General features: G+C 40.6%; 1 protein-coding gene across 1 annotated transcript in view; it reads right to left on the reverse strand.

The window, feature by feature from the left end:
• The window catches only part of VPS53 (VPS53 subunit of GARP complex), a 236,879-nt gene that overhangs the window by 126,739 nt on the left and 84,420 nt on the right, over window positions 1-25,720 (reverse strand). The window contains exons 5-7 of the mRNA XM_075589578.1: window positions 15,271-15,357; window positions 14,026-14,141; window positions 7,957-8,076 (exon numbers count right to left, since the gene is read on the reverse strand). Coding sequence (XP_075445693.1) covers window positions 7,957-8,076; window positions 14,026-14,141; window positions 15,271-15,357 — 323 coding nt within the window. The remainder of the gene's footprint in view (window positions 1-7,956; window positions 8,077-14,025; window positions 14,142-15,270; window positions 15,358-25,720) is intronic.

Here is a 25,720-nt window from a genome sequence, read left to right on the forward strand (position 1 = left end):
GAGTGAGCAGTGGTTGGTGTGCTGGTTTTCAGAGTTCTCCACCAACATTCAGTAGATAGTGCAAGGCTTTTGAGTAATCCAGGGAGTATTGTTATGTTGGGTGTGGGCCAGGAGGGAGGAGTTTGTAGTGGATAGAGAGAGTAACATTTCCATGAGGCCACGAGAAAGAACAAAGTTGAAGTATATACCAGGTTCATTATCCCAGAGGTAGGTAATGTTGCATGAAGTGTGTGCAGACTAAACAGCAAGGGTGTGCCTTTTCCTTGTCAAAATGTTTTGTTGCATTGCAATGCTAGGGCCTATTTAGGGTTTGCAGAGGGTTGAGTGAGGTGAGAGGGCAGTTAAGTACAGTCAGTGTTGGGAAAGGCTGCAGTAAAATAAGGTGTAAATGGGGGGGGGGGGGTTTACTGTGCAGGCTAACAAGCATGGAATCATAGTGTTGTCAGAGTAGCTCACCGTTTACAGATATTAATATCTCTCTTAATTTTAGTATTACACGGTTATATTTAGTCTTATTGGGAGCATCATGCGTGCCAGAATGTATTAATATGTCTCGCGTGTCAGTAAGTACTACTGAACTGAAGTGATGAAGTTATTTAGATAGGAAAAGCAGTTTTTAAACGTCCTTGGGTGGGAGGAGTTTTACTCTGGGGAAGACCGTCAACCTCACCACTGATTTATGAGAGGGGCTGGGTTTAGGTGGTGTTCAATGAGAAATAATAGTATATAAACAAGGCTCAGCCTATGGCTATTGTCTTTTGTGCTTTTCGTGATGTCTACATCTGAACCTGAATTATGGAAGAAATGGCCCATCCTGTATCCTGATGGCTTTCTTGTCCAAACCTTTAAGTAAGTGTCTATATTTTGTCTGTTATTTGTATATCATGTGTGTTCACTTTTTCAAGGAATAAACTATACTTATTTATATCTCAGTCGTGTTCAGTTCAACCCAGGTATTTTTGGTGTATAATATAGGCCTCTCACAAGTTCCCGTGACAGTCAATTAGCAGCACACAGTTATAAAAAAAAAAAACACCTTTTGATATTCAAAATATACCAAAGATCAATAATAAAGGCAGGGTGTGGTATTTCTTTTAAAACACGGGGTTGCAGATCAATAATAAAGACAGGGTTGGGTATCATCTTTTCCTCTGCACGCGCATGCACTGAATCCTTTGTAATTATACGGCAGATGGCACACTGAATACAGTATCTTTACCCATGCCATTTGGCACCTGCCAAAAATGTCACATGTGTTTATTTACAAGATACAATGTAACACACAGAAAGAAATATCTGCTTTGACAGTTTTCTTTGTTCAATCTGATCTAGTACTTTCAAAAAATTGGATTTATAGAATAATTCGTTATTTTTCTACTTCTATATCTGTAATTTATTCTTGAGAGGCAATAAAAAAAATTCTTTGATCTGATTTCTTTTTTATTATTTTATTGTATTTTTGGGAGTATAAGCACAACCTTGAGTGTTGTCTACCCCCATATTATCAATTTTTGGTTTGGAGCAGAAGCTCCCCCTGCGTTGAAGTCAGTGATGTCATTTTCAGAGTTAGTGTCCTAACTCACAAAACCACTTCTCTAGGCCATGCGACTTATTATACAATCTTAAAGCTGTTATTATCCGGTGCACTTACTACCAGATTAGTGGATCCAAACATGGTTTAATCACATCTCTGTAATTCCTCACTGCTGGAGGAGTCTGTAGAAGATTATTTAGCAACCAACAATATGAAGTGTTGTTAAATCATGCATTGTAAAATGGTTACGCATGTGGGAATGGGTCCTATAAACAGCCCAAAGATGAAAATATCCAAGACTGAATGACGACAGCGAAGAAAAAAAATTAATAGCAACTAGGGTATCTACAAGTCTATTTATTCTGACTCTCACAGGCTGTGTTTCCGCATTCTGGAAACCGAGGCCCTAAAGATGTAACCAATGTGTAGGGTGTGCCTCATTTCCTCACAAATTACCATTCCTATCACAACCAGATGGAACAGTTATCATAAAGTAAACAGCAAGAGACACACACCAGAGAGATACGACTACAAATATAAAGTTCAAACCATTATTCACATTCTCCTGCTGTCATATCTGGAAAGTCATGAAATAGAATGGCATGTAAATATCAATTTATCTTCCAGTGATCAATGTCTGTTAAATATTAAACTAGCTTTTGTTTGTGCCGAAATATTTCCCAGTGATTGGAAATGGACTTGACGATAATGCAAAGTTCAACAATATAGGTCATGAGGCACTAGTACAAAACAGGTACAACTTAAAGGTGCGCTACTAACATATAACCCAAAATGCAAAAAAAAAAAACAAGACACGATGCAACACATGGTTACTTAATGGTCACCATTTCAGCTCCTGTCTTAGACCTCTCCCAAATACAAATCCTAGATCAGCTTAAATACCCTCCATTTTTGTAGAAAATTAATGTCACGAACAGCACAGCTGTGAGCACGTGACTTGTATACAGTATGTGACAAGGGTTAATACACTCAAACTACAGGCCAATCTCCCTTCTCTCAATACTATCCAAAGTCATGGGAAAATGTGTTCACTCCCAGTTAAGCGATTACTATACCAAGACAAATTTCCCTAGCCAATTCCAATCTGGCTTTCGCCCCAAACACTCCACGGTAACTACCCTCCTAAAAGTTTGCAATGAGATCCAGTGTGGAATGGAACTAGGACAACTTACTGGTGTAATATTCCTAGATTTTGCAAAGGCTTTTGATACCGTTGATCATGTTATCCTGCTAAACAAACTCCAGTGCTCTGGAATAAAGAGCATGCTTTAAAATGGTTTAATTCCCAACTATCAGGTAGATTCCCAACATGTGAAAAAACACAAAATGAGGAGCGCATAGAAAGAAAAACAGTTTGGTTTTCTTTCTATGCGCTCCTATTTTTGTGTTCTTTGTCTTGAGTATGCCCCGCTGATCACGTGAGACTAGGAGCTGCAGGGGAGATTCGGAAGCTGAGGGAGAGCATTAGGAGGGACAGCGCGCACAAATCCCCCTTTCCATAGATCCAACATGTGTCTCTGAGGCTCTAAATCCAACCCCGTGGATATCACCTGCGGAGTCCCGCAAGGCTCTGTTCTAGGACCCCTATTCTTCTCAGTTTTCATCAATTATCTTCCTAAAGCTTGTTAGGGAGCTTCAATACACATGTATGCGAATTATACAATCTTATATGCACGCAGCCCTAGCTTCTACGACCTTGGACACGTACTTCAATCTGACTTTTTGAGACTTAAAAATTGGATTTCCCAAAACAAACTGTTTTTAAACACTGACAAGACTAACCATGGTATTTGGGATTAAGGCTAAATTTGTAAAGCTTCCAACGAATGAGTTCCAGATCAGAACCAACGCTAATATCACCCTAGCCCCTGTTACCAGTTTTAAATACCTGGGCATATGGTTTGACTCCCATTTAACATTTGGGTTGCACATTGATACCCCGACATCCAAAACCTATGGAAAACTAGGTGTACTTTATAGGAACAAATCGTCCCTAATTCTGCTGGTCAGAAAGCGTATCGCACAGCAGATGCTAATGCCAGTTATAGACTATGGGACATACTGTAGTATATGGCACGGCACCCCAAACCCACATGATAGCCTCTACAATTCAATATGCCATTTTGTCCTCCAATGTAACTATAACGCACATCAATGCGAAATGCTCAAAGAACTAGACTGGCCATCACTTGAGTCTAGGCGCAAAGTTCTTGGCAAGATATCCGTCTATCTGAAGAAGTTCCTCACCCCTACCACATGCAGCACATCATCTGAGATCTGACTCCAAAAGACTGTTTATGGTCCCAAATCTCCACAACGTATCCGTCTACTCCTCCTTCTCTTACCGTGCACCTCACAACTGGACCAATCTACCGGAGACTCTCACAGCCACCACCAGTAAGTTCTTTCAAAAGCGGCACGCATGTGGACACTAAGGGGATACAGTGAGTACTCAATCTTTTTTCTATGGGCCATTCCAAGGAGGAGGAAAAGTTATAATACTTTCGCCCCATACCCTCAAGGAATTATTGAGTCAATTTATGCCAAGACCGAGTACTACACTTTTATCACATATATCCACCCCATCTGTCTACCCCTACATGGACAAAATGATGGGACCAAACATTTATTTATTTATAAAATATTTTACCAGGAAGTAATACATTGAGAGTTACCTCTCGTTTTCAAGTATGTCCTGGGCACAGAGTTAAGACAAATATTACATGGTTACAAATACAGTTACATAAATGAACAGGGTATACATTATATACAAGACATTGCATGCACAGTTAAAGAAAATATATATTATGGGCGTATGAAACAGTTACAGACCAGATTAAAATGTGAGACAGCCTTAGATTTGAGCTCCGACATAACCTATATACATTAAGTTCTTTCAAAACTAAATCGGTCTAATTTTAATATGGTCTATAATTGTTACATACGCCTATAACATTATCTCTTACTGTGCATGCAATGTCTTGTATATAATGTATAACCATGCTCACTTAATGTAACTATGTATTTGTAACCATGTATTTGTCATCATAACTGCACAGGACATACAGTACTTGAAAATAAGAGGTAACTCTGAATGCATTACTTCCTGTAAAAACATTTTATAAATAAGACAAATAAATACAGCTATCTAGCCCAGCGGTGCGCAAAGTGGGGGGCGCGACCCCCAGGGGGGGCGGGAGATTGTGCTGGGGGGGCGCGGGCAGTTGCAGAGGCCCTGCGCTCTTCCCCCAGGCATTTAAATTAAATGCCGGGGGATCGCGTGAGGCCTCCGCAACTGTTTACTTACCGGGATTCAGCAGTCTGTGTTGCGTCGCCATGGCAACGCGGCATCAATAGACGCCGCGGGACCATGTGACCGGACGTCACACGCCCACACAGCGTCATCTGACGCGGATAAAGGTAGGCAGGAAGCGCGAGAGCCGGGGGCAGAGAGACAGGGGGGCGCAGCACAAAAAGTTTGCGCTCCCCTGATCTAGCCGACCCACGTTTCACCCCTGTATGATCCCTCAGATGAGTAATATCACCTTCAATCCATCACAAATATCACCTTAACGATTCCCCCACCAAAAATGTATGTAGGGTTGCAGAGTTTTTGGTCTGTTTACTAAGAAAAATATGCAATAAACACCCACAAATCTATTGTAACAAAATGTATCTGAAAAAGCAATCACTACTGCAAAGTTCAATTAAAGCCCCAAGACCAAACCTATTATATTTTAGATTTAATATTCAAAAATAATACAGTGCTTGGTTATAGAAAACAAGGTTGCAATAAACATACAGTACAATATATGCACATAGTTTCATAAAATAAAAAAAGGGGGAAAAAGAAAATCAAACTTGTGTTACCGCATAACATTTATCAGATTCCTCAAAGGGTCTCGAGTTGAAAATATGACATTTCATGTGTCATAGCATTGACACAGCCTTGGTCGGAAATCTAAATTCTTAGTTTTTAATCATAAAACTTCCAATATTAAAAACTGGATAAACCCACCTTCTGGGCATGTCCTTAACCCCCTCATCAATCTCCAGTGACACATTTATGGCTTGAGATGAAAAGATAGTTTTTTTTCTTTTGAATCAAAAGATGCCTGAATATAGAAAATGTCGTATATCTTTATTTCTATCATACTTAGAAGAATGTCATCTTCACTGTTGTGTTTTTATAATTAAAATACATGTGTGTATGCCAAACTTCATGTGATTATTGCTTCTGTAGGTTTGAGAGATAATTGTCCTTTGCAACCTCACAATGATGGATTATTCAGCATCATTTATGTAGTCTGATCGCAAATGTTACAAAGATATATTTGCATTCTCGTGAATCGTTATCAGATCCCCGATATCTTTATATTTAGTAAATTTACAGCGACATGGGCTGTCTTCCTGGCCACATCCTATGGCGTTGTCCATAACACTAAGGAATCTCTTAAGTTATATTATATGGGTTCTTGCTTATTCTACTGTCAGAAAGAGTTATGACTTCAGATTTAAAATCACCCCACTTTCAAAATCAGGCTTTGATCCCAGAAAACCTCACTTCTAGACAAACATAGAAAACTAGGCCAGGGTGCTAACCCTCATAAAAAAAACAATACACGTATTTTTAAGCTGTACTTTTAAATCAAGTTACCTGCTTGTGTGCCAGCTTATTAAAATACTGAATATTTTGTGGCCTTATTATGACAATGAGTATCAACATTCGGAGTGAGATTACCATATACTACAAATGGTATATAGTATGCAAATGAAGTTAAAGTGACAAAAAACCTTAACTGCATAAATAAAAAAACTCATGTATTGGTTTATTAAAGAAAGTTATGAGCAATCAAGAAAGTAGAATATATAAAACCTAGAATAGTTTAAAAGAATGACCATGGCCTGTAAAACTAATAATCCTAATGCACAAAACAAATATCCCTGTGAAGGTACACAGCATTATTTGATAATCCAGTTGTATATAGAAAACACAAACTTACACTATGTTTCTCTCTCTTTATCATACTCTATATGTCCTGAAGATATCTTCATAAATATTTTGGGGGTTTTAAGGAGTTAATAAAATGGCAACCTTTCCTAAGTAATAATTTACTAAAGAGAATTTAAAAAATAAATCTGTTCGTTTAAGTCAGGGGGCACAATCTTTTTCCCCTGTGCCCCCCTGCTGGCTTTCCCCCTCTCACCTTGATTCACACGTCCTGGCGTCATGACGGCACGTTGCCATGACAATGTGACATCACATGATGTCTCGTTGCCATGGCGACACGTCACCAGGAGTGTCTGAATCAAGGTAAGTAAGGTTTACAGAGGCCCTGCAGCTCCACTGGCAATCATTTAAATGCCTTCGGGAAGCGCGCGAGGCCTCTGTAAACCCCGCACCTCCCACAGCAAGTCACGCCCCCCACTTTGTGTACCGCTGGTTTACGTATTGTAAGAGAATCCCCCCCCCCCTTTTTTTTTTAAAACACTACAGTAATTAGATTTTATTTATATACTGTTTATTTGAACATAACAAATAGTTTCTATGACTGTTAAGGGACCAAATGATTACATTTGGGGGTGATAGAGCAGAACATTTAAAGACTTCAGTGCCTTAGCAATTTAATGGACTTATTATTGCACCTTTCATCTGCCTACATCTGACCTTGGCCCATCTGAGGCCCATTCGTTTGAATGGAGCTGAACGCTTTTCCAGCTTCACATCATACTGAAAAGGTTCCATTGAGCGAGGATACACATACGTCCATTAGGCAACTACCAAAAATTGTGGAGAAGAATCTTAGGGGAGTATTACCACTGCCATACACTGCACACTGTGCAACTGAACCAGTAGCACTCCAACTGACACTTGCATACATATATATGTATATATTATGTGGTAATTTTTGTGGTGTCTTAGAGCTTGCTGGGTATCTGTGTGTTTATTAACTTTGTCCACCTGGTCTCAGCTATTTGAGGTTAGTGGCCCCTCCGTCCCAGGGTTTAAGCTCACCCCTCCCCACATTCCAAGTAAGCAGGTTCTCTTTTCATGCAGCTGGTTGGGACAGATCCAATGCGATCATTCTTCCTCTAATTATAGAGGTAAATAAGAATTTTAATCAGTTTGTGCAAGGACCTGCAAAGTTGGTCATGCCTTAATGTGGCCTGCAGGCATAAAATACTTTGGCCAAAGGGTTTAACTAAATTGCCCTTTTTCAAGAGATATATAGGTATTTCACTGTGTATTTTTGTCATATATGATGTAGCTTTGGGCTTTTCTGTTTTTTTTTTGTTGTATACTGTACATTTAAACAGGTCTCATAATGAGTTGCAAGTTTCTTAAGGATGTCAAGAGAGTCATCCTCTAACATAAAAATTTCAAGACACTCCTTTCTTACCTTTCAGAGAGCTGACGAATCTGTGGAATACCCATGTATTTCTGAAAATGCTCCAGGACATTCACCACTCCTTGAAGAAGGTTGGCAACTTCCCCATACTGTCTTTTCCTAGTCATGGCCCTGAAGATAACAAAATAAATTAATGCAACAGTCTATGTACCACAGGCAATCGGTTTTCTTTCATCGGTTTTACAATTATAACAGGCCTTTTAAAAATATATCTTCAAAAATGCTTACAGTAAGTAGGCGGTGGTACTTCGTCACATTTTTAATCACCATAACTTGTGTTATTGGTATTTAACCACGACCAGATTCACAATGCAAGGCCAGCAACCAAATCTCACACTGATGAGACCCAAAGGTTATAAAAAAAAAAAAAAACCTGTCTGTAAGTAGGTTTGCTGGCCATGTACTTCTTTAACCCAGTTTTTGCTTTAGAAGCTATTTGAAACAGCAAGCATAAACTTAAAGGGATCCATGTTAAAGTGGATAAGAAACAAAAAGTGATGCACTATGAGTATGGTGACCATATTTTCCCAAGAACATACCGGCCCAAATATTGCGCATGTGCAAATAGTGAGACCCATCACGCATGTGTGAACAGCGCTATCGGCACTTGCAAGATGCTAATGCTCGAGCGGCACTTGCAAGCAACTCGTGATAACGAGACATTTAAAAAAAAAAAAAAAAAAAAAAGAGCCGGGACCAGGGGCAAAGTCCAAAAAAACGGGACAGTCCCGACTGAACTGCGACACCCGATCACGCCAACTATGAGTGCTCATTTGCATATTTTTACCAGAAGTCCCTGGATGCAGTGGAAGCACACTCTGCTGTGTGATTATGGGTTAATGCAGCGGTGCGCAAACTGGGGGGCGCGACCCCAAGGGGGGGGCACGAGACTGCCAGCGGGGGGGGCGCGGTGTTTACAGAGGCCCCGCGCGCTTCCCGAAGGCACTTAAATGAAGTGCCGGGGGAGCTGCAGGGCCTCTGTAAACCTAACTTACCATGGCTCCGGCGGCTTCCTCCCTGCGTCGCCATGGCAACGCGGCGTTAAATTGACGCTGTGAGGTCATGTGACGTCATGCTGCTATGGCAATGTGACGTCATGATGCCAGAGCGCGGGTAAGTGAGGGTTGGGGGGGTGCGGGAGTGAGGGGACCGCCGGCAGGGGGGCGCAGGGAAAAAAGTTTGTGCCCCCCTGGGTTAAGGCACGTTAGGGAGACTTATCTGAGAAACGTAAAAGTGTTCTCATTGTCACGGGAGACCAGGCCATTTACACCTTTTTTACCAGGATAATGCATTGAGCAAAACGAGTTAATGAAATAAATTGTACATTTATTCACAGGAAAAAGCAACCTCACAATGTTACACAAACTTCAGCAAAAAGACACACTTACTTGGGAATTGGGGTTGAAAAACTACTGCTGCGGCCAAGTTTATTCGAGCATTTGCCCGTTCTTGGCCGCAGCAGTAGCCTGGCGCGCGCCCGAGTGTGACGGGCGCGCGCCGAAGCAGCGGAAGAGCGCCCTCCGATCGGGGCGCTCTCCCTACCGCTGCCGGGTCCGCCGGGTCCCCCGGAACCCCCTGCCGCCGTCCCGCAGATCGCGGGACACCAGGGCTCCCTCGGGGAGCCCTGGACGCGCGTGCAGGGGGCGCAGGCTCCCGAAGACGCGTGTCACCGCGCGGCACGCCGAGGGGCGGCCACTAGCAAGCCGGGAAATCTCCCGGCTTGCGGTACCGACCACACTGCAATAAAGTGTGTCGGTACTGTATACTGTCCTAGTCTTATCAATAGGCTTATCAATCCAAAGCTTACCCTAAAAAGTCTTGGAACTGAAATTAACCTGCAGTTCCCCTCTCTCTCCTATGGGCTGGAATTCACTTGGTGCTTAGAATCTTAGAAAACTTTGATAACTTGGAGAACACTGGAAAAACACTATCTAATTGGCACAAGGGGTTATAATACCTCTGACTTTCATTCAAAAAATAATATAGCCCAATCCAAAGCGTGATAAATGTCTCTGCCGCCAATCAGAGACAAGCTGGTAGACACAACAGGGTTACCTGTAAATCTGAATGAACCAAGGGGCATGGGAAATTTGGCACCTCTGGCCCTGGTTCCCTTCAAAGCCACCAGCGGTGACAGGCTCGGGCCAGTCTGGTGGTGCAAATGGTCATGCAAATAGTGTCTATTGATCTCAGGACGTGGATACTTGTCCTTCCCTCCTATCCAAATGGTCTTAACACCTCAGACATCCTCTGTGGCTTTCATCTCCACCGTATGAGTAGACACAGTAGCACCCAAGTTGGTAGCCCACTGGCTCACTCAGAACACTGGCTCTGAAAGTCCCAGCTAATATCTGTGCACAAACAGATATGTTTTAAAACATACTGTTCCATAAAATATACACTTTAATAATATCCCAAGTCTTTTTGTTATGGGAAATAGAAGAAGCTGCATGTTATTTCTTACAAGCCATATTCCCCACACTCTATAAAATAAACTTAGGACTGGACTTTTAAAAGTCGCCTCACAACCTTGTAGATCAGGCCTGCACAACTCCAGTCCTCAATGGCCGCAAACAGGCCAGGTTTTCAGGATATTCCTACTTCAGCACAGCAGGCTCGACTGAGCCACTAATTGAGCCAGCTGTGCTGAAGTAGGGATATCCTGAAAACCTGGCCTGTTTGCAGCGCTAGAGTACTGGAGTTGCGCAGGCCTGTTGTAGATGATTGGAGTACCCCCAGAACCCCTATACCGATTCTGGGTGACCTGGGCATTTACTGGATATCCCCATTAACCTAGAGACCCCTTGACTGTTTCAGGGACACTTAACATCCCTATGCCCCATTTACCTTCCTGGGCTGTGCTGAAGCAGGGCCCCTAGTGATGAGTCGCGCACGTTCTTTCAAGGGGAGATATAACCAAGACAATGTGTCTACATGCATCCGACCTGATTCCTGGTACATTTTTAGGGGAACCAGAAACTCTGGGCCCTGATTAGATAGACACAATTTGACAACACTCTCCGCACTTGGGAACAGGAGGAAGTGATTTCCATGTGATCTCTGTAGCATATATGCTACTGCACGTTTGGTCTGTATAGCCACAATACTCTAAGCATATCATTTTGTCTTTTGTAGACTTTGCTGGACTGTGGTCAGGTTCTCTATGTTGGTCTGTACAGCTATACAACTATAGCATTTTTTCCTAAGCGTATCTTGCTGGACTGTGTGCGCGTGAGTACTTTAGACATTACCTAGATTAATGTGGTTTATTTTTGTTAACCCCTGCTAGGAGGCTTTCATGTCCCATTAAACCCTATTTGTATTCATTCATGCCTTATTAACCCTTGTTAGGATACTACCTGGTTACATTATTCCCTACTAGGATACACCCATGTCTCATTGCCCATTTGTTTTTGGTGCTTTCTTTGGGAGACGTGTATAGGGACTAGGGAAGTACCATTAGATACCCTGTGTCTTTTGGGAACGGGCCTGAAGGGGTTCATACCCCGAAACGTTGCCGCCCCCCTTTTCCCCTATACTTTTACGTTTATTCATCCCACCCCTTCCCTTCCCCTTTTTGTATTGTGGTTTTTTTCACTCTGTGTTTTGCTCATTAAACTTTTTGGTACACCATTCCACCATTTTCCTTCTTTTGTGTGCTGGGAACATTTATTATTTTTTAGTATTTTGCTTAGGAGGAATTAGGGTCGCCCTTGTTCCACATTGCACCTATTACCCTTTATACATTTATGTGTGCTGTCTATACTTTGTCCTTTTGTTATTCTGTAAATATTCTACAACATAACCCTAATATGTGGACTGCAAATGGATAAGAGAGTCAAATATCAAATGTATAATAAAGTCAAGGAACAGATCAATATATGCAATAGGGAGTTATAGATTCTATTCAAAGTATTTAAAATCCCATTCGGAATTTAACCCTTTGGGGATCAAAGTGTCCAAAGAGAAGATCCAATAGGCCTCTCTTTTATAAATAACAGTGATTCTATCATCTCCTCTTTTGTGAATTTTAATGTGTTAGATGCAATGCACTTGAAATTTGTAAGTGATCCTGATTGGCATTCACTAAAATATTTAGAGACTGGATGTACCTGGTCTTTAAGAATAAGTCTCATATGCTCCATAATGCGGAGCTTAAACATTCTAGTGTTTAAGCTAGCATCTCTCTTATTGCATCCACAAATTAACATGTAAATAAATTCAGTATTACAATTTATAAAAAATATTGAATGATTTGGTACCCTCCTTATTATTAAATACTTTTGTTTTCAATATATATTTGCATATATTACAACGGCCACAGGAGAAACAGCCCATTAATGTCGGCAAGAACTCTCTCTTGATGTTTGATGCTGATCAGTTTTCAGCATACTTGGAGAGACGATATTTCCCAGTGTTTGTGATTTTTTAAACGCAAATTTAGGATCTATAAATGTAATTCCCCGTAATAATGGATCAGTGGAGCGAATGCTCCAGTGATTTTTTTATGATCCATTTGATAGCATTAGCTTGATTGCTGAATTGTGTGATAAAATATGGAGGGTCGCCATCTGAATCTGACCAGCTCCCCTAGGCCTCTTATTGGTACGGTTAGAAAATAAAGCGTGGTTAGGATCTATCATTTCATCTCTATTTTTATACAAAGCATTGAGATAGGCATCTTCAAGTATAGTCTTATTATATCCTCTAGATATAAACCGTTGTGTCAATTCTTTTGATCTTAAGTTGAAGTCTTCTAAATTAGAACAATTACGACGTAGTCGTAAAAATTGTCCATATGGTATACCTTTGAATAAACTCTGGTTATGACAACTGGTTGGGTGCAATAGTGTATTTCTCAAGTTTTGCTTGCGAAAAATATCTGTATGAACCATTTGGTCCAAACCGACATAGAAATTGAGATCAAGAAAATGAATGTGGTGTAAATTGTATTGTGATGTGAAAGAGAGATTGATTGAATTGTCATTGATATATTCAATGAACAAAACAAGCTCCACAATGGATCCACTCCAAATAAGCAAAAGATAGTCTATGAAGCGATGATAAAAATGAATATAGTGACGGTAAGGGTTTCTATCTCCAAACACGTAGGATGCTTCACACCAACCCATGAATAGGTTGGCATAGGAGGGTGCAAAACATGTGCCCATAGCGGTCCCACGTGTTTGGAGATAGAAACCCCCTGCAAAAATAATTATGTGAAAATGGATACTGTCTAAGAGGAATGTGATGTGTGCTGGTGACAAAGTGGAACGTGATGTCGCGTGACCCGCAGCACCATTTTACACCGGAGACATGGTAAGGAGGGGGGCGCGAGCAGGAGGGCAGTGCAGACACCGGGGCGCAGACACCCCTGCTTTCGAGCATACAGTGCAGATTCCTAAAAGTCATATTTTCATCTATTTACATCTCTTGATATACTACAGTTGAAACTCCTTATTTCCTATTTTATTTATTTATTTATTTTACTAAATGTTAAAACAATTTATGGGCCCAATATGTAACTCAAAAACATTACAGGGTTGTTATTTTTTCACATTCCCCGTTATGGTTTATTTTTTATGTTGTGTGTGCTATAAAAAAAAATATTGTTTTTCATCTTAATGGAAATACAGTACAGGTTGTGTTTCCCACCATTATAATATAATCAGAAAAATATTATATAAAAATCATCACCCTCCAAAGAATCTCATGGAAATGTGTACAAGTCCCATAAAAAATATATATATACATAGTTACAGTACATAGTAAATGATATTGAAAAAAGACATGTCCATCAAGTTAAACTGATGTTAAATTTAGTTGACCAATATAGTGTTCCTATCGTTGTATTTATACTGATATTTATATTGACTAAGAGGTAATCTGATGTCTTGGGACTTAAAAGTATGATTTAAAGTTAAAAATGATTGTACGACTTGAAACTTGGGAGAGAACCAACATTTAAGACATGGAGGTTACCTTTAATGTATTATTAAACTAGGACATGCAGCTGACCTTGCATTTAATGGTGACAACATGGAATAGTAAAAGGCTTACTCCAGTGAATCCACTCCTCCAGCCAACATGTGCAGGTGGTTTAATGTTGTGATTGAGGTAGTCAAATGGCGCTTGGCATGGTCCAATTGCTTAATATCCCGTGTGATTTCTTTCACCTTGGAACAACACAACACATTGGTAAAGGCAAGCTCAGCAAAATGCCCCTCATCAAAATATACAAATCTGTTCCATACCCCACAAGACATTCCTAAAGTGCATTCCTGCTTTGGACCCATGCAATGCTGCATTGATGGAGCAATCCAAATAGCCAACTAAAAAGAGCATTTTGTAACGAACTTTCCAATCTAATTTGGTTTCCTTAAATAAATCTATCCATGCTAAAACCACACATAAGGCTGATCTTGTTTCTATGGAAATCAACTACAAATTATAACATGCAGAGAGGGCCCTAAAGAAATACAGTATTTATCAATGAAGTGCTCCCTTTACACTTATTCTACCCTCTACCTCACCTCCATGGTAAAGAGGTTCCTTTGAAAACTCATATTGAGCACGTGTGATGTCACACAGGAGGGAGTAGCCAGAAGAATTTGAACCCCTCATGTCTCATCAAACTGTGTTTACAAATGAACTTATTTAAACATACAGATTTTAATAGTATATGGCATTAATCACCCACAAGTAACCCCGTAATCCCTTAAGTGCCAGAAGATACTGCCACCTCCATGGCCACAGACTCTCCGGCACTGACAGATCAAACACGTGATCACCCCTTAAAAAAAAACTAGCAAAAGGCCATTATGTACAACGTACATCGCAAGGGCCTATAGGGTGGCACTTTCTATGACGTACGTCAATAGGGCACTGAAGGGGTTAAAACATGCCCCTGCTATTAGTACACTTTGCGTCAACAATCTGAATCAAGAGGCGCCTTATAATGGAGGACAAAATGATTTGCAATAAAATCTACTTGGTTCGTGGTATTCTGCAATTAAGCCACTCCACCTGAAGGTGGTAATACACATGGTTGGAGTATGATCGCGTCTCAGTTGATGAAAGAATGTGTCTCATTCTCAGAATCTTGGAAGTAATGAGTACTGTATTCCATAAAAATACGCTTTATTGCACAGAGCCATTAAATCTCACTTAATTGGATCCTTGGACATTGACAGCTATGTTAGGTCATAGCACTGATAACACTAGACAGTAAAATAACACAATGGTAAACATTATGTGCCTCATATACAGGTTATGTTTAAGGTTCAAAATCAAGTTTCTGCTTACCATTTGCTCAGATTTCTCTGCTTTATCCTTGATGTCTTTAATCTTGCCAAAGAGTTGCTGTATGGCTTTCTGAGCCTCTTCCAGAGCCTGTGAGAAAGGGGGAAAAAGCTTTGTAATTCCCCTACTTAATTATTATTTACCTTGCGAACATTCTTAAACATGTACTCCCTTTTACCACAATATCATTTTGTATAAAGGTATATAAACTCCAAAGGCATAGAAAAATGTACATAAACATTATACAGGGCTAGAATAATCCACTCATCTCGTTTCTGGGGCACAATTCAGGGCAGACTTGGGGAAAATGTAGCTTCCTTTTCGTTGGACCACACACTGAAACTGCAGGGAGGGTGCAGGCAGCTGTGCCTGCCCCTCCCAACCAGAACTTCGAATCTAGCGTTCCATAATGCCTTGCACCTGCTGCTGCTGTTTGGGGCCTTCAAGCACAAGGCATTGTGGGGCGCTAAATTGAAAGTTCCGGCAGTGAGTCACAGGTACCCTTCCTGCGCACACGGTCCAACGAAAAATAAGAGGGTTTGTGTGGGTGTAAGGGTTGGACAAGTGATATTTTACCTTGACTGTTGACCGTTAGTGGTATTTTTCCAGCCCTGATTATATATGCTGTATACAGGCATACCCCGCATTAATGTACGCAATGGGACCGGAGCATGTATGTAAAGCGAAAATGTACTTAAAGTGAAGCACTACCTTTTCCCACTTATCGATGCATGTACTGTACTGCAATCGTCATATACGTGCATAACTGATGTAAATAACTCATTTGAAACAGTCTCTATAGTCTCCCCGCTTGCGCACAGCTTCGGTACAGGTAGGGAGCCGGTATTGCTGTTCAGGATATGCTGACAGGCGCATGCGTGAACTGCCGTTTGCCTATTGAGAGATATGTACTTACTCGCGAGTGTACTTAAAGTGAGTGTCCTTAAACCGGGGTATGCCTGTATATAAATCCACAACAACTTGTTAACATTTTTTATGAATCTATAATTTGTAACAGACATTTTAAAAAACAGGACCAAATTGTACCATCTGAAGCATCTCTTCCACCAGCTTACATAATATTCTATCGTTGTAAATATAAATTTGTCTTCTCGTGGTTTTTGAGCATTCATTTTTCACTACCTTATCAGCAATGCATTGCGTGTTGCTGGCCCATCTTACACGAGAAATAATGCACTAAACACGAAATGTGTAAGAATTGTGTATTTTTTATAAATGTGTAAATTATTTCATTACGACGCTCAAAAAGAATTGCACCGTCAAAAGCCATCTTTTTAAAATATTTTATGGTTTTCAGTAACCTCCCAGAAATTGACAAAGAAATGGAAAAGCGTCGCTCTTATATATCAATTGTTTGTAAGATGTAGGAAGAATTTTTATGAGACTTGTATTAAATTATTTCCATTAACCCCTCGTATGTGTAGAAGTGCCTGCAACAAATTACAAAGCAATGATTGTAGTGCTCTCCGACAGAAAGGGGTTTATACTTCATCAATTGCCGAGTTAGTCAAGAACAATGGCATAAGCAGCAGTTGCCTCGACAGTATAAAAAACAAAATTTACAGTTTACTCAATAAGGTTTTCAAATCCAAAATGATATATTTTAATAGAATGACGGCAAGAGAGTTTTTGAGAACACAAGCCTCATATTCGGATACCTGGAGGCACAAAGTCAGAAAATTGAGAGCAATAGGTATTGTAAGCGTGGATCAATGTACTGTATATGAAAAATTAACAGTGGTCCTCCACTATTGAATTAGAACTCCAAAAGTAAGACTAGGCATATGCACAGAGCTAGAAGAGTTTGAAATTGATAGAAATCAGCAGTGTGATTAGCAAGTAACATTATATGCAGCTGCAGTGGAAATACTGGAGAAAGAAGGCAAATAAACAAACTGAAGACAGAAGGAGTGGTTTCCTTTTTAAAGGTCCCTCCTAGGGGCAAAATGTACTAATGGCAGTGACATGTTTACAGGGCTGCATCTGGTTGATTGTACTTTATTATTTTTTTTGTAACCAAAATCTAACACTTTAGTATTTTTAAATACTTTCTTAAAGCTAGCTTGTAAACATGACATACCCTTAAACTGTGCCTAATAAAAGGTACTTTACCGACAGTGTGTCCTGCAGCTATTAAAATCAGCTGTACTTATTTTTGCCTGTGTGCAGGAGCCGAGGAGAGTTTGACTCTCTCTCCCATTGGTTGAAGCTTGGGACCTTGAGCTAACTACAGCAGTTTGAAGATCAATGACTGATTTGATAAATGATCAGTGGGTTACAGGGAATTTATCACTACTTTGATTAGTGTACTTTGAATACATATTAGGTTCGACAGGGGTCAGTCACAACATTTCACACCTAACGAGCCACCTCTATTTCCCACCCTCTACCCATGTATTTCTCTCCCATCCATCTCACTAACTCTCCCCCCTCCCACCTCACATGTATTTATCCCTTGCGTCTCACTCTTACTCCTTTTCCTCACTCACTCCCTCCCGCCCCCTCTCTTCTCTCACTCGCCCCTACCTTCCGTCAATTACCCCACTCTCACTCAATCCACCCTACAAAATACATACCAAAAAACCCCACCCCTGGGAGGGTGGGGGTCTGTGGTCCGTAGGAGGAACCCCTGAGACTGCTTCAAGGAGCCCCAAGGAATCCTGGTTGGGAATCACTGCTCTACTCAGTAATGTATTAAACCAACACAGTGTTTTTTAAGAAAAAAATGAAACTGTACTTTTTTTCAGTATTTTCACGTCTCGTGATAATGTGACTGGCCCCAACTTCATAATTCATTTTCCAGAGTAAAACAAACAAATTCCCTAAAATATTTTCTGGAATGTGAACTCTCCCTATATTAGCCAATAACAACACATTCTGAATGGAAACAATTTAATATACAGATTTTTTTTTTAATCATTACTGTCTTCATCAATTCCAAAAATTCCTGATAAATATAAAGATGTCAGTTTAAAAAGTGTGCGTAAATGTATAGTTTTTTGTTGACATATGGTCTATGAGCCTTTGTATGCTTTCTATGGCGATTCTCACCTCAATTTTAACATTGCTAAAGCTTCTTCTTATACAGCCTCATCAAGTTTGCTATGGGCACATAGGGCCTTAATCAATAAGGTCTAAAGCGACTGCTATTGACTTAATGGCGGTTTTGGGCCAATCACAGCATGAGACATTACAGCAGCAATACATTTAAAATCCTATATGTTTGTTTTAAATAAATCAGTTGTGTAGTATTAGATAAAACTTACTGCATTCACCCCTCCTCAACCCCCCCAACCCCTTTTAATGAGTTTTAATGTATCAAGCTTCCTTGGGTTGCCATTAACAAAGGCACAGCACTTCCTCATTTGAAAAAGGAGGCCATATTGTTCATTGGAAATTGGGAAGCAGCATATTTGCCAATCAATCATAGGAGAACGGATCGATAGGCAGCCTAGGTAATTACAGTTCCCTAAAGCTGCATCTTTTAAATCAACAACAAAATTATGCAAACTGTATTCACTCTTAAATTGCATAACCAATAACACTGTAAATCGTAAACTTTGATATTATTTAAAATATCAAGACTGCTGGTTCTGTTGCCGTTAGCCTATTATGGGATCTTCAAACCATACTCTATTCCATAGGTTCGCAAACTGGGGGGTGCAAGATTATTTAAGGGGGGCGCATGGCCGGTGCAGGCGGCGGGTGGTAAAAGCTGTTGTGCGTGGGCGGGCAGGTGGCACAACATGCAGCGCGCGGTGCAGGCGGCTGAAAATGCTGTGCGCGGGCAGTGTAGGTGGCCGAAAATGTTGATGCGGGGGGGGGGCGGGGGGCCGGGTAGGTGGCCGAACTTGATGGTGTGTGCGCGCGTACGCGCACGTGGCGGAGGTACGGCGGCTGCACAAGAAAATCAGAAGAGGCCAGTACTGCAGTAGAATGGCAGGGGAGGGGCACAAACCAGCACGGTATAGTAAAATGCCCCTCCCAGTGTCTGCCCATCAATAGCGCTCTGGTCCTGCTCTCCGCTGGCACCCTGATTTGCTGTGACCCTCTGCACAGCTGAGATTTGAGGGTAAGCTGCAGCTATCTAAATGTTACAGTACTTTGAATGCAATAAAATAATACTAAAAAACAAGTAAAAACACAACATTAAAAACGGAAAAATAAATAAATAATACTGGTAGGTACTGTAGAAGGATGTATGACACTGGGGAAGGCAAGCTAAAGAGCAGGGGGGGGGGAAAGGCAAATTGGAGAAGGAACAAAAAAGGGGGGGAGAGGGCAGGGAGGTGGCAAAAGGGTGGATGAATGGACCCAAATGAATCGCCTTTGTGATAATGACAGTACACCAGAAAAAAAACAAATATTACCAGATACAGTTACCAACAAACAATAAAATAAACAGATAGTGATCCAATACTAGTATACTGCCTGCATGGGATATCTCATAAACATGTTACAGCTCCAAATGTTATAAGTGAAATGCTCTTTAGCAAGGAATGTGAGAATAAGGCTGGGATTATGGTCCCTGCGCGGCCAGGTGCGAACGAGCGCGCCGCCACGTGCACTCTTGCAGCCCAACCAATTTGTGAACTTGGCTGCAGGAGATTGTAGACGCGTGGCAGACACGTCACGAAGCTGGTTCGCCCTCATTGGCTGAACCAGCTCACGTGCACAGTCACATGCAGCCGCCTGAAAATACAAAATTTGTTGGATTTTCAAAATGCTGCCGTGTCAACGCGCCTCTCGGCGTGCAGGTAGCTCCCGTAAGATAATACAGCAGCAGAGGCGCGCATGCAGCGACGCCAGCACCATAATCCCAGCCATAGATAAAATGAGCCGACCCAAACTGTTACTATATATATATATATATATATATATATATATATATAAAAATAAAAAAAAAAATTAAAAAAAAACACACTTACATTGTAATGTTTAACTGTTTTAAAAATGTTGAATTATGTAAGTATTTAGACGTATGTTGGTGTGTATCTGGGTGGGGGGGAGAATAATGGTGTGTGTGTGTGTGTGTGTGTGTGTGTGTGTGTGTGTGTGTGTGTGTGTGTGTGTGTGTGTGTGTGTGTGTATCTGGGTGGGGGGGGGAGCTTAATGGTGTCCATATTTGGTTAGGGGGAGGGTAATGGTGTATTAATTAGTAACACTATCTAGCCCATTGTACATAAATGATATTAAAACTTGTTACAGAAACAGTCAAATCCATTCTAGCATTTGGCAGGTTATAAAAAGAATATAGCTATGATGCTAAAAAAGAAACACACTAAACTAGACACGCTGTGATGCAGGGACAGAACAATGTAAAATATGACTTCCCACTATGCTTGGTGACTATGTCAACTATGACAGAAATCATGTCATGTTCAAATAGAAAAGATAAATCGAGGCGCAAATCTGTTTATTCCTGGAACCATGGATTACAATTCTTAAGTATGAAAGTGTTGAGCCTCCACAGATCAATTTCCATTGCTGAGACCTGTAGTTTTTACATTTACCATGCCATCATTAGGACCAAAAAATTACGAAAAAGTTATGAAACTATCCAAACAACGTCACATAGTTAAATAAAAGGAGATTCTTCCCAATTGCACGCTTATACATACACATATTGGAACAACAGGTAACAATTGATATTTTAAGACAAGCTTTCGGGCGTTCTCCTCTCGTCCTCAGGTCAAGCAATACAGATTTACAAAAGACTCCAAGAGTTAAATGCAGATGTATGTATTTCATTCAATAAATGGATGAAAGGGACCCATTTACTGCCCTGCCTATTTATTTACCATACCTTCTCATCAGCCTTAGATTGTGATCTTGTTTATTTACATCTGTGTGGAACAAGCAAAAAGCTCAACAGATAAATTGATGATCAACATTGCGCCATGAACACCAGTACTTATGTTTAGTTACTTACATCTGTGTTTAACTCATGGAGTCTTTGCAAATCAGTATTGCTGACTTGAGGAAGAGAGAGAACTCTCGAAAGCTTGTCTTCAAATATGAATTGTTAGTCCAAATTAAAAAAGGTGTCACCTAATACTGAAGTACTCATTTATTTTGGAATAAAAGCACAAAGTTAAACAACATATTGCTTTGTTGTTTACTTATCAAACACAATACAATTAAGGAACATGTACTATAATGAATGTTTGACTCATTTACATAAACATTGACTAGATTATAATATTATTGGGCCAAAAGTGCTAAAGGAGCCGTCCAACCCGTACCAGAAAAGAAGTGATATAAGTAAACACTGTTTTCATCATACAGTAGCATGAAGCAGTCAGGAGCCCATTTGAAAGCCACAATAAACTGTACTGCATGGCGTGATCCAATGAATGGATGGTTGAGCTACCATGACTTGTGGATAAGCCAATTAGTGTTCCAGAAAATAAAAAATGGGAAACAAACAGCATGTAAATTAAGTTCGACGTAAAGACTTGAATTAGAAAACAGCATAAAGTTGGTGATCATTTCCTCTGAGTCAACAATTCAATTTTTTCATCTTAAATTCGAGTCAGTGTCAATCCTAGCTTTCACAAATGCGTTAATTACACAAATATTTCCTATTTTTAAATCTAGCTCTTTCACTGCGTAAAATACACTTAAAATAATTTGGAAAACAATATTCCACTGTAGGATAGATCTTTTCATGGAACAACATAAGAGTTATTCTATAAGTCTTCCCAACGATCTTCAACAGTGGTGTGAAGAAACACTTTTGTGAGGTCTCAAGCATTCATGTAACAGATGCATCAATAAAGGTATCAATTGTTAGTCCACTGAGAGGTATAAACTTCTTCAAAGAACCAAGCACTATCTACATTCACTTTGACTATTTCTCAGGTTTACAGCCCATTTGAGGCTTATATGCAATGACCCAGATTTTGTAAATGGTGCTTAGATTTTAGGATGCAGTAAAATTCCCTTTATCACCATGTACCGTCCAACATGTCTCACACAGGCCAGGTTATATAAATATGTTTTTTTTTGTTTTTGATTTTTATTTTAAGGCATCAAACCACTAAGTAAACCTTTCACAACTTTCCCTGCGGTATAAAATAGTGCTGCACTTTTAAGTAAAAAAAGGAAATCTAACCAAGCAATATTTTTTCTTAAGCCCTATGGGCCCCTATATAGCATGAGAAGAAGTCTTCACAAGGCTCGAGAATAATTCACTAAAATCATCTTCAGCATGGGGAAGTGGCTTCACAACATATTGAATAAGGCCACTCCTAAAAATAGGTGTCTTTACAGGAAATTTTGAAAGTGGATTTACTCTCCCCAAGAAAGATTCAATGCAAATAGTAACAATTTGCACTCACTAATCTTTGTTGGGTCTTCGAACTACTCTATGAAATAATAAAATAATGGTTAAGTACCGTCGATAGACGGATCATTTTTATTTAATTTTGCAATATCCATGAAGATGTTTAGTAAAATACATTAGGTACAAAATTCTGGACACAACACGTATCTTAACTTTAGATTGTACAAAAAAAAGGCAAAAAAATAGTTTTATCATTTAGAACAATATAGAGTATATCTAATGAAATAATACCGTACATTTTAAGTATAGTGCTTTCATATTTATTTTTTATCCAAAATTATTTTTTGCATCTGAAATGTAACTCTTAATGATGCAATGCAACTTAAAACAACGTCCTGTTAAACACGTCATAGGAAAGAGTGGCCAGTGAGAAGTACCAATGTTTATTTTTCCCCACAAAAATAAAAATCAAAAAAGCTATTTACTTATAATCATAGTTATAAAAGAAGACATGTCCATCGAGTTCAACCTATGTTACATTTAGACAGCAGATACTTATCCGATATTTATATTTACAGTATATTGTATCAATTTGAGGCTTAAGGGTTACCAACGTACAAAGAATACTGGTTGCTATAGTTCCTATCAGAATCCCGTCATCATCAGATTGGAACTAAAACTCTATTTGCCATGTTAAAAAAGGAAAAGTTTGTTTTTTTTTAGAGCTCACAATCCTTTTAGTACTCACTGTACCGGAACAAATGAATAGTGCGCTATATACTGTTTGGGGTCTGATCCTGTGGTAGATCCTGTTGTGTGAATGAATTCAATGGTAGGAAGGCAGTAGGCACTCGAACTTGCAAAAAAGGTTTCTTTATTGAAGATACATTTTCCCCCTACGCATTTCGATCCCAGCTGGGATGGGAACACATAGGAGGAATATGAAAAGTTCAGTCCGCGCTCTGGCTCTTTAAGCTTGGATTGTTGGTCCCTCTCAGTTCTCTTGCTGCTTCTGTGTTTATGAGGTGTCTCCCCCACCTCCAAATGTGGTCTCCACCGGAACCCCGATGGTGATACCAATATCAGCAAAACAAGAAAAAACACAAAAGCGCACCAAGATGAGAGATAGATATTGTATTAGCAACAAATAATAAAATTAGTAACTTACATATAAAATTTCTTTAATAATCCCCGATCTGGTGTCTATCACAGGAGTAGGGCATCACATAGGAAATATGAAGGGTAATCTCAGTTCTGAGAGATCAGACCTGCGCGCTGGGGCTGTCTCTGTTTCCTCTCCTGTCCTCCACGTGTGGTAGCGTGGTGCAGAGTGTAGCACACATGTGCAGGAACCGGGGCCTTCAATAGGTGTCCTTAGGATGCCTGTCCGTTTTTGATAGCATAAAAACGATCGGAAAAAAAGCAGGAACGGTACACTTGAGTGTGTACTGATGGTGGGTAATAAAACCGCCAGCCACAACAGTCGCGACGCGTTTCGTTTACCTAAGTAAACTTCTTCAGGCGATGAAGAAGTTTACTTAGGTAAACGAAACGCGTCGCGACTGTTGTGGCTGGCGGTTTTATTACCCACCATCAGTACACACTCAAGTGTACCGTTCCTGCTTTTTTCCGATCGTTTTTATGCTATCAAAAACGGACAGGCATCCTAAGGACACCTATTGAAGGCCCCGGTTCCTGCACATGTGTGCTACACTCTGCACCACGCTACCACACGTGGAGGACAGGAGAGGAAACAGAGACAGCCCCAGCGCGCAGGTCTGATCTCTCAGAACTGAGATTACCCTTCATATTTCCTATGTGATGCCCTACTCCTGTGATAGACACCAGATCGGGGATTATTAAAGAAATTTTATATGTAAGTTACTAATTTTATTATTTGTTGCTAATACAATATCTATCTCTCATCTTGGTGCGCTTTTGTGTTTTTTCTTGTTTTGCTCATAGGAGGAATATGTATGTTCAATAAAGAAACCTTTTCTGCAACTTCGACTGCCTGCTGCCTTCCTACCACTGAATTGTATTCCAGACAACATGGATCGTTAGGAACTTTCCCACTTTGAAAAGGCCAATTGCAGTTTAGAATGGGTGCCCCAGTGTGTGGAAATACGGACATATACATTTGGGTGTGTGTGTTGCATTGTTAATATACAACCCTGGAAAGATATCTTAAAGGACATACAAAAAAATAACTGCAGTTCCAATTAAAGGTTAAAAAAGGACACAGATATTTACAATAAACTTAAAAGCGCTAATGTGTGATCTCTACAAAAAAATGTGAATAAAGTGTTCCTTACACAAAAGTATAAATGTGACAACTAACCTTGTGCAATAAATGATTTCCTGGTAATGTCTGCAGTCTGGGTAGAAAGGGGTCTCTTACTGTAAGGAATCCACTACTGGCTTTGACTTTTGCCTTGCAGACCTGTGCAGTTGCAGGCTTCCTCTGGCAATCTATGGCACAGGTGCTGCCTCTCATTGCAGCTTCTGCCCTGTGCTACTTCATTGGAGGAATTCTCACACACCCTCCTCCTGTGATTGGATCTCCACCCTTTATATTCTAGGCGTTGGCTCTGAACCAGCGCCGAGCATAAACTATTCCTACCTCGATGTTACTGTCTCTGCCACAAACCACCCCAGGCCTCTCTCCTAGCGTTCTTACCTTCCAAGTTCCTGAGTATCCAGAGGCCTGGTCCTGGACGTCTGTGCTGAAGCGTTGTTGCCAGCACTGGCCTGCTGCTATCTCCTTGCAGTGGCCTACCCTGGACGTCTGTGCTGAAGCGTTGATGCCAGCACTGGTACTGCTGCATTCCCTCCTAGCAGTAGCTACCCTTCCTGTCCTGTGGCCTGCCGCTATTCTCCTGTAGTGGCCTATCCTGGACGTCTGTGCTGAAGCGTTGATGCCAGCACTGGTACTGCTGCATTCCCTCCTAGCAGTGGCTACCCTTCCTTTCCTGCGGCCTGCTGCTATCTCCTTGCAGTGGCCTGCCCTGGACGTCTGTGCTGAAGCGTTGATGCCAGCACTGGCCTGCTGCTATTCTCCTGCAGTGGCCTACCCGGGACGTCTGTGCTGAAGCGTGTTGCCAGCACCGGTACCTGCTGCATTCCCTCCTAGCAGTGGCTACC

Source organism: Ascaphus truei, chromosome 3 (assembly GCF_040206685.1).
Source record: "Ascaphus truei isolate aAscTru1 chromosome 3, aAscTru1.hap1, whole genome shotgun sequence".
Taxonomy (NCBI): Eukaryota; Metazoa; Chordata; class Amphibia; order Anura; family Ascaphidae; genus Ascaphus; species Ascaphus truei.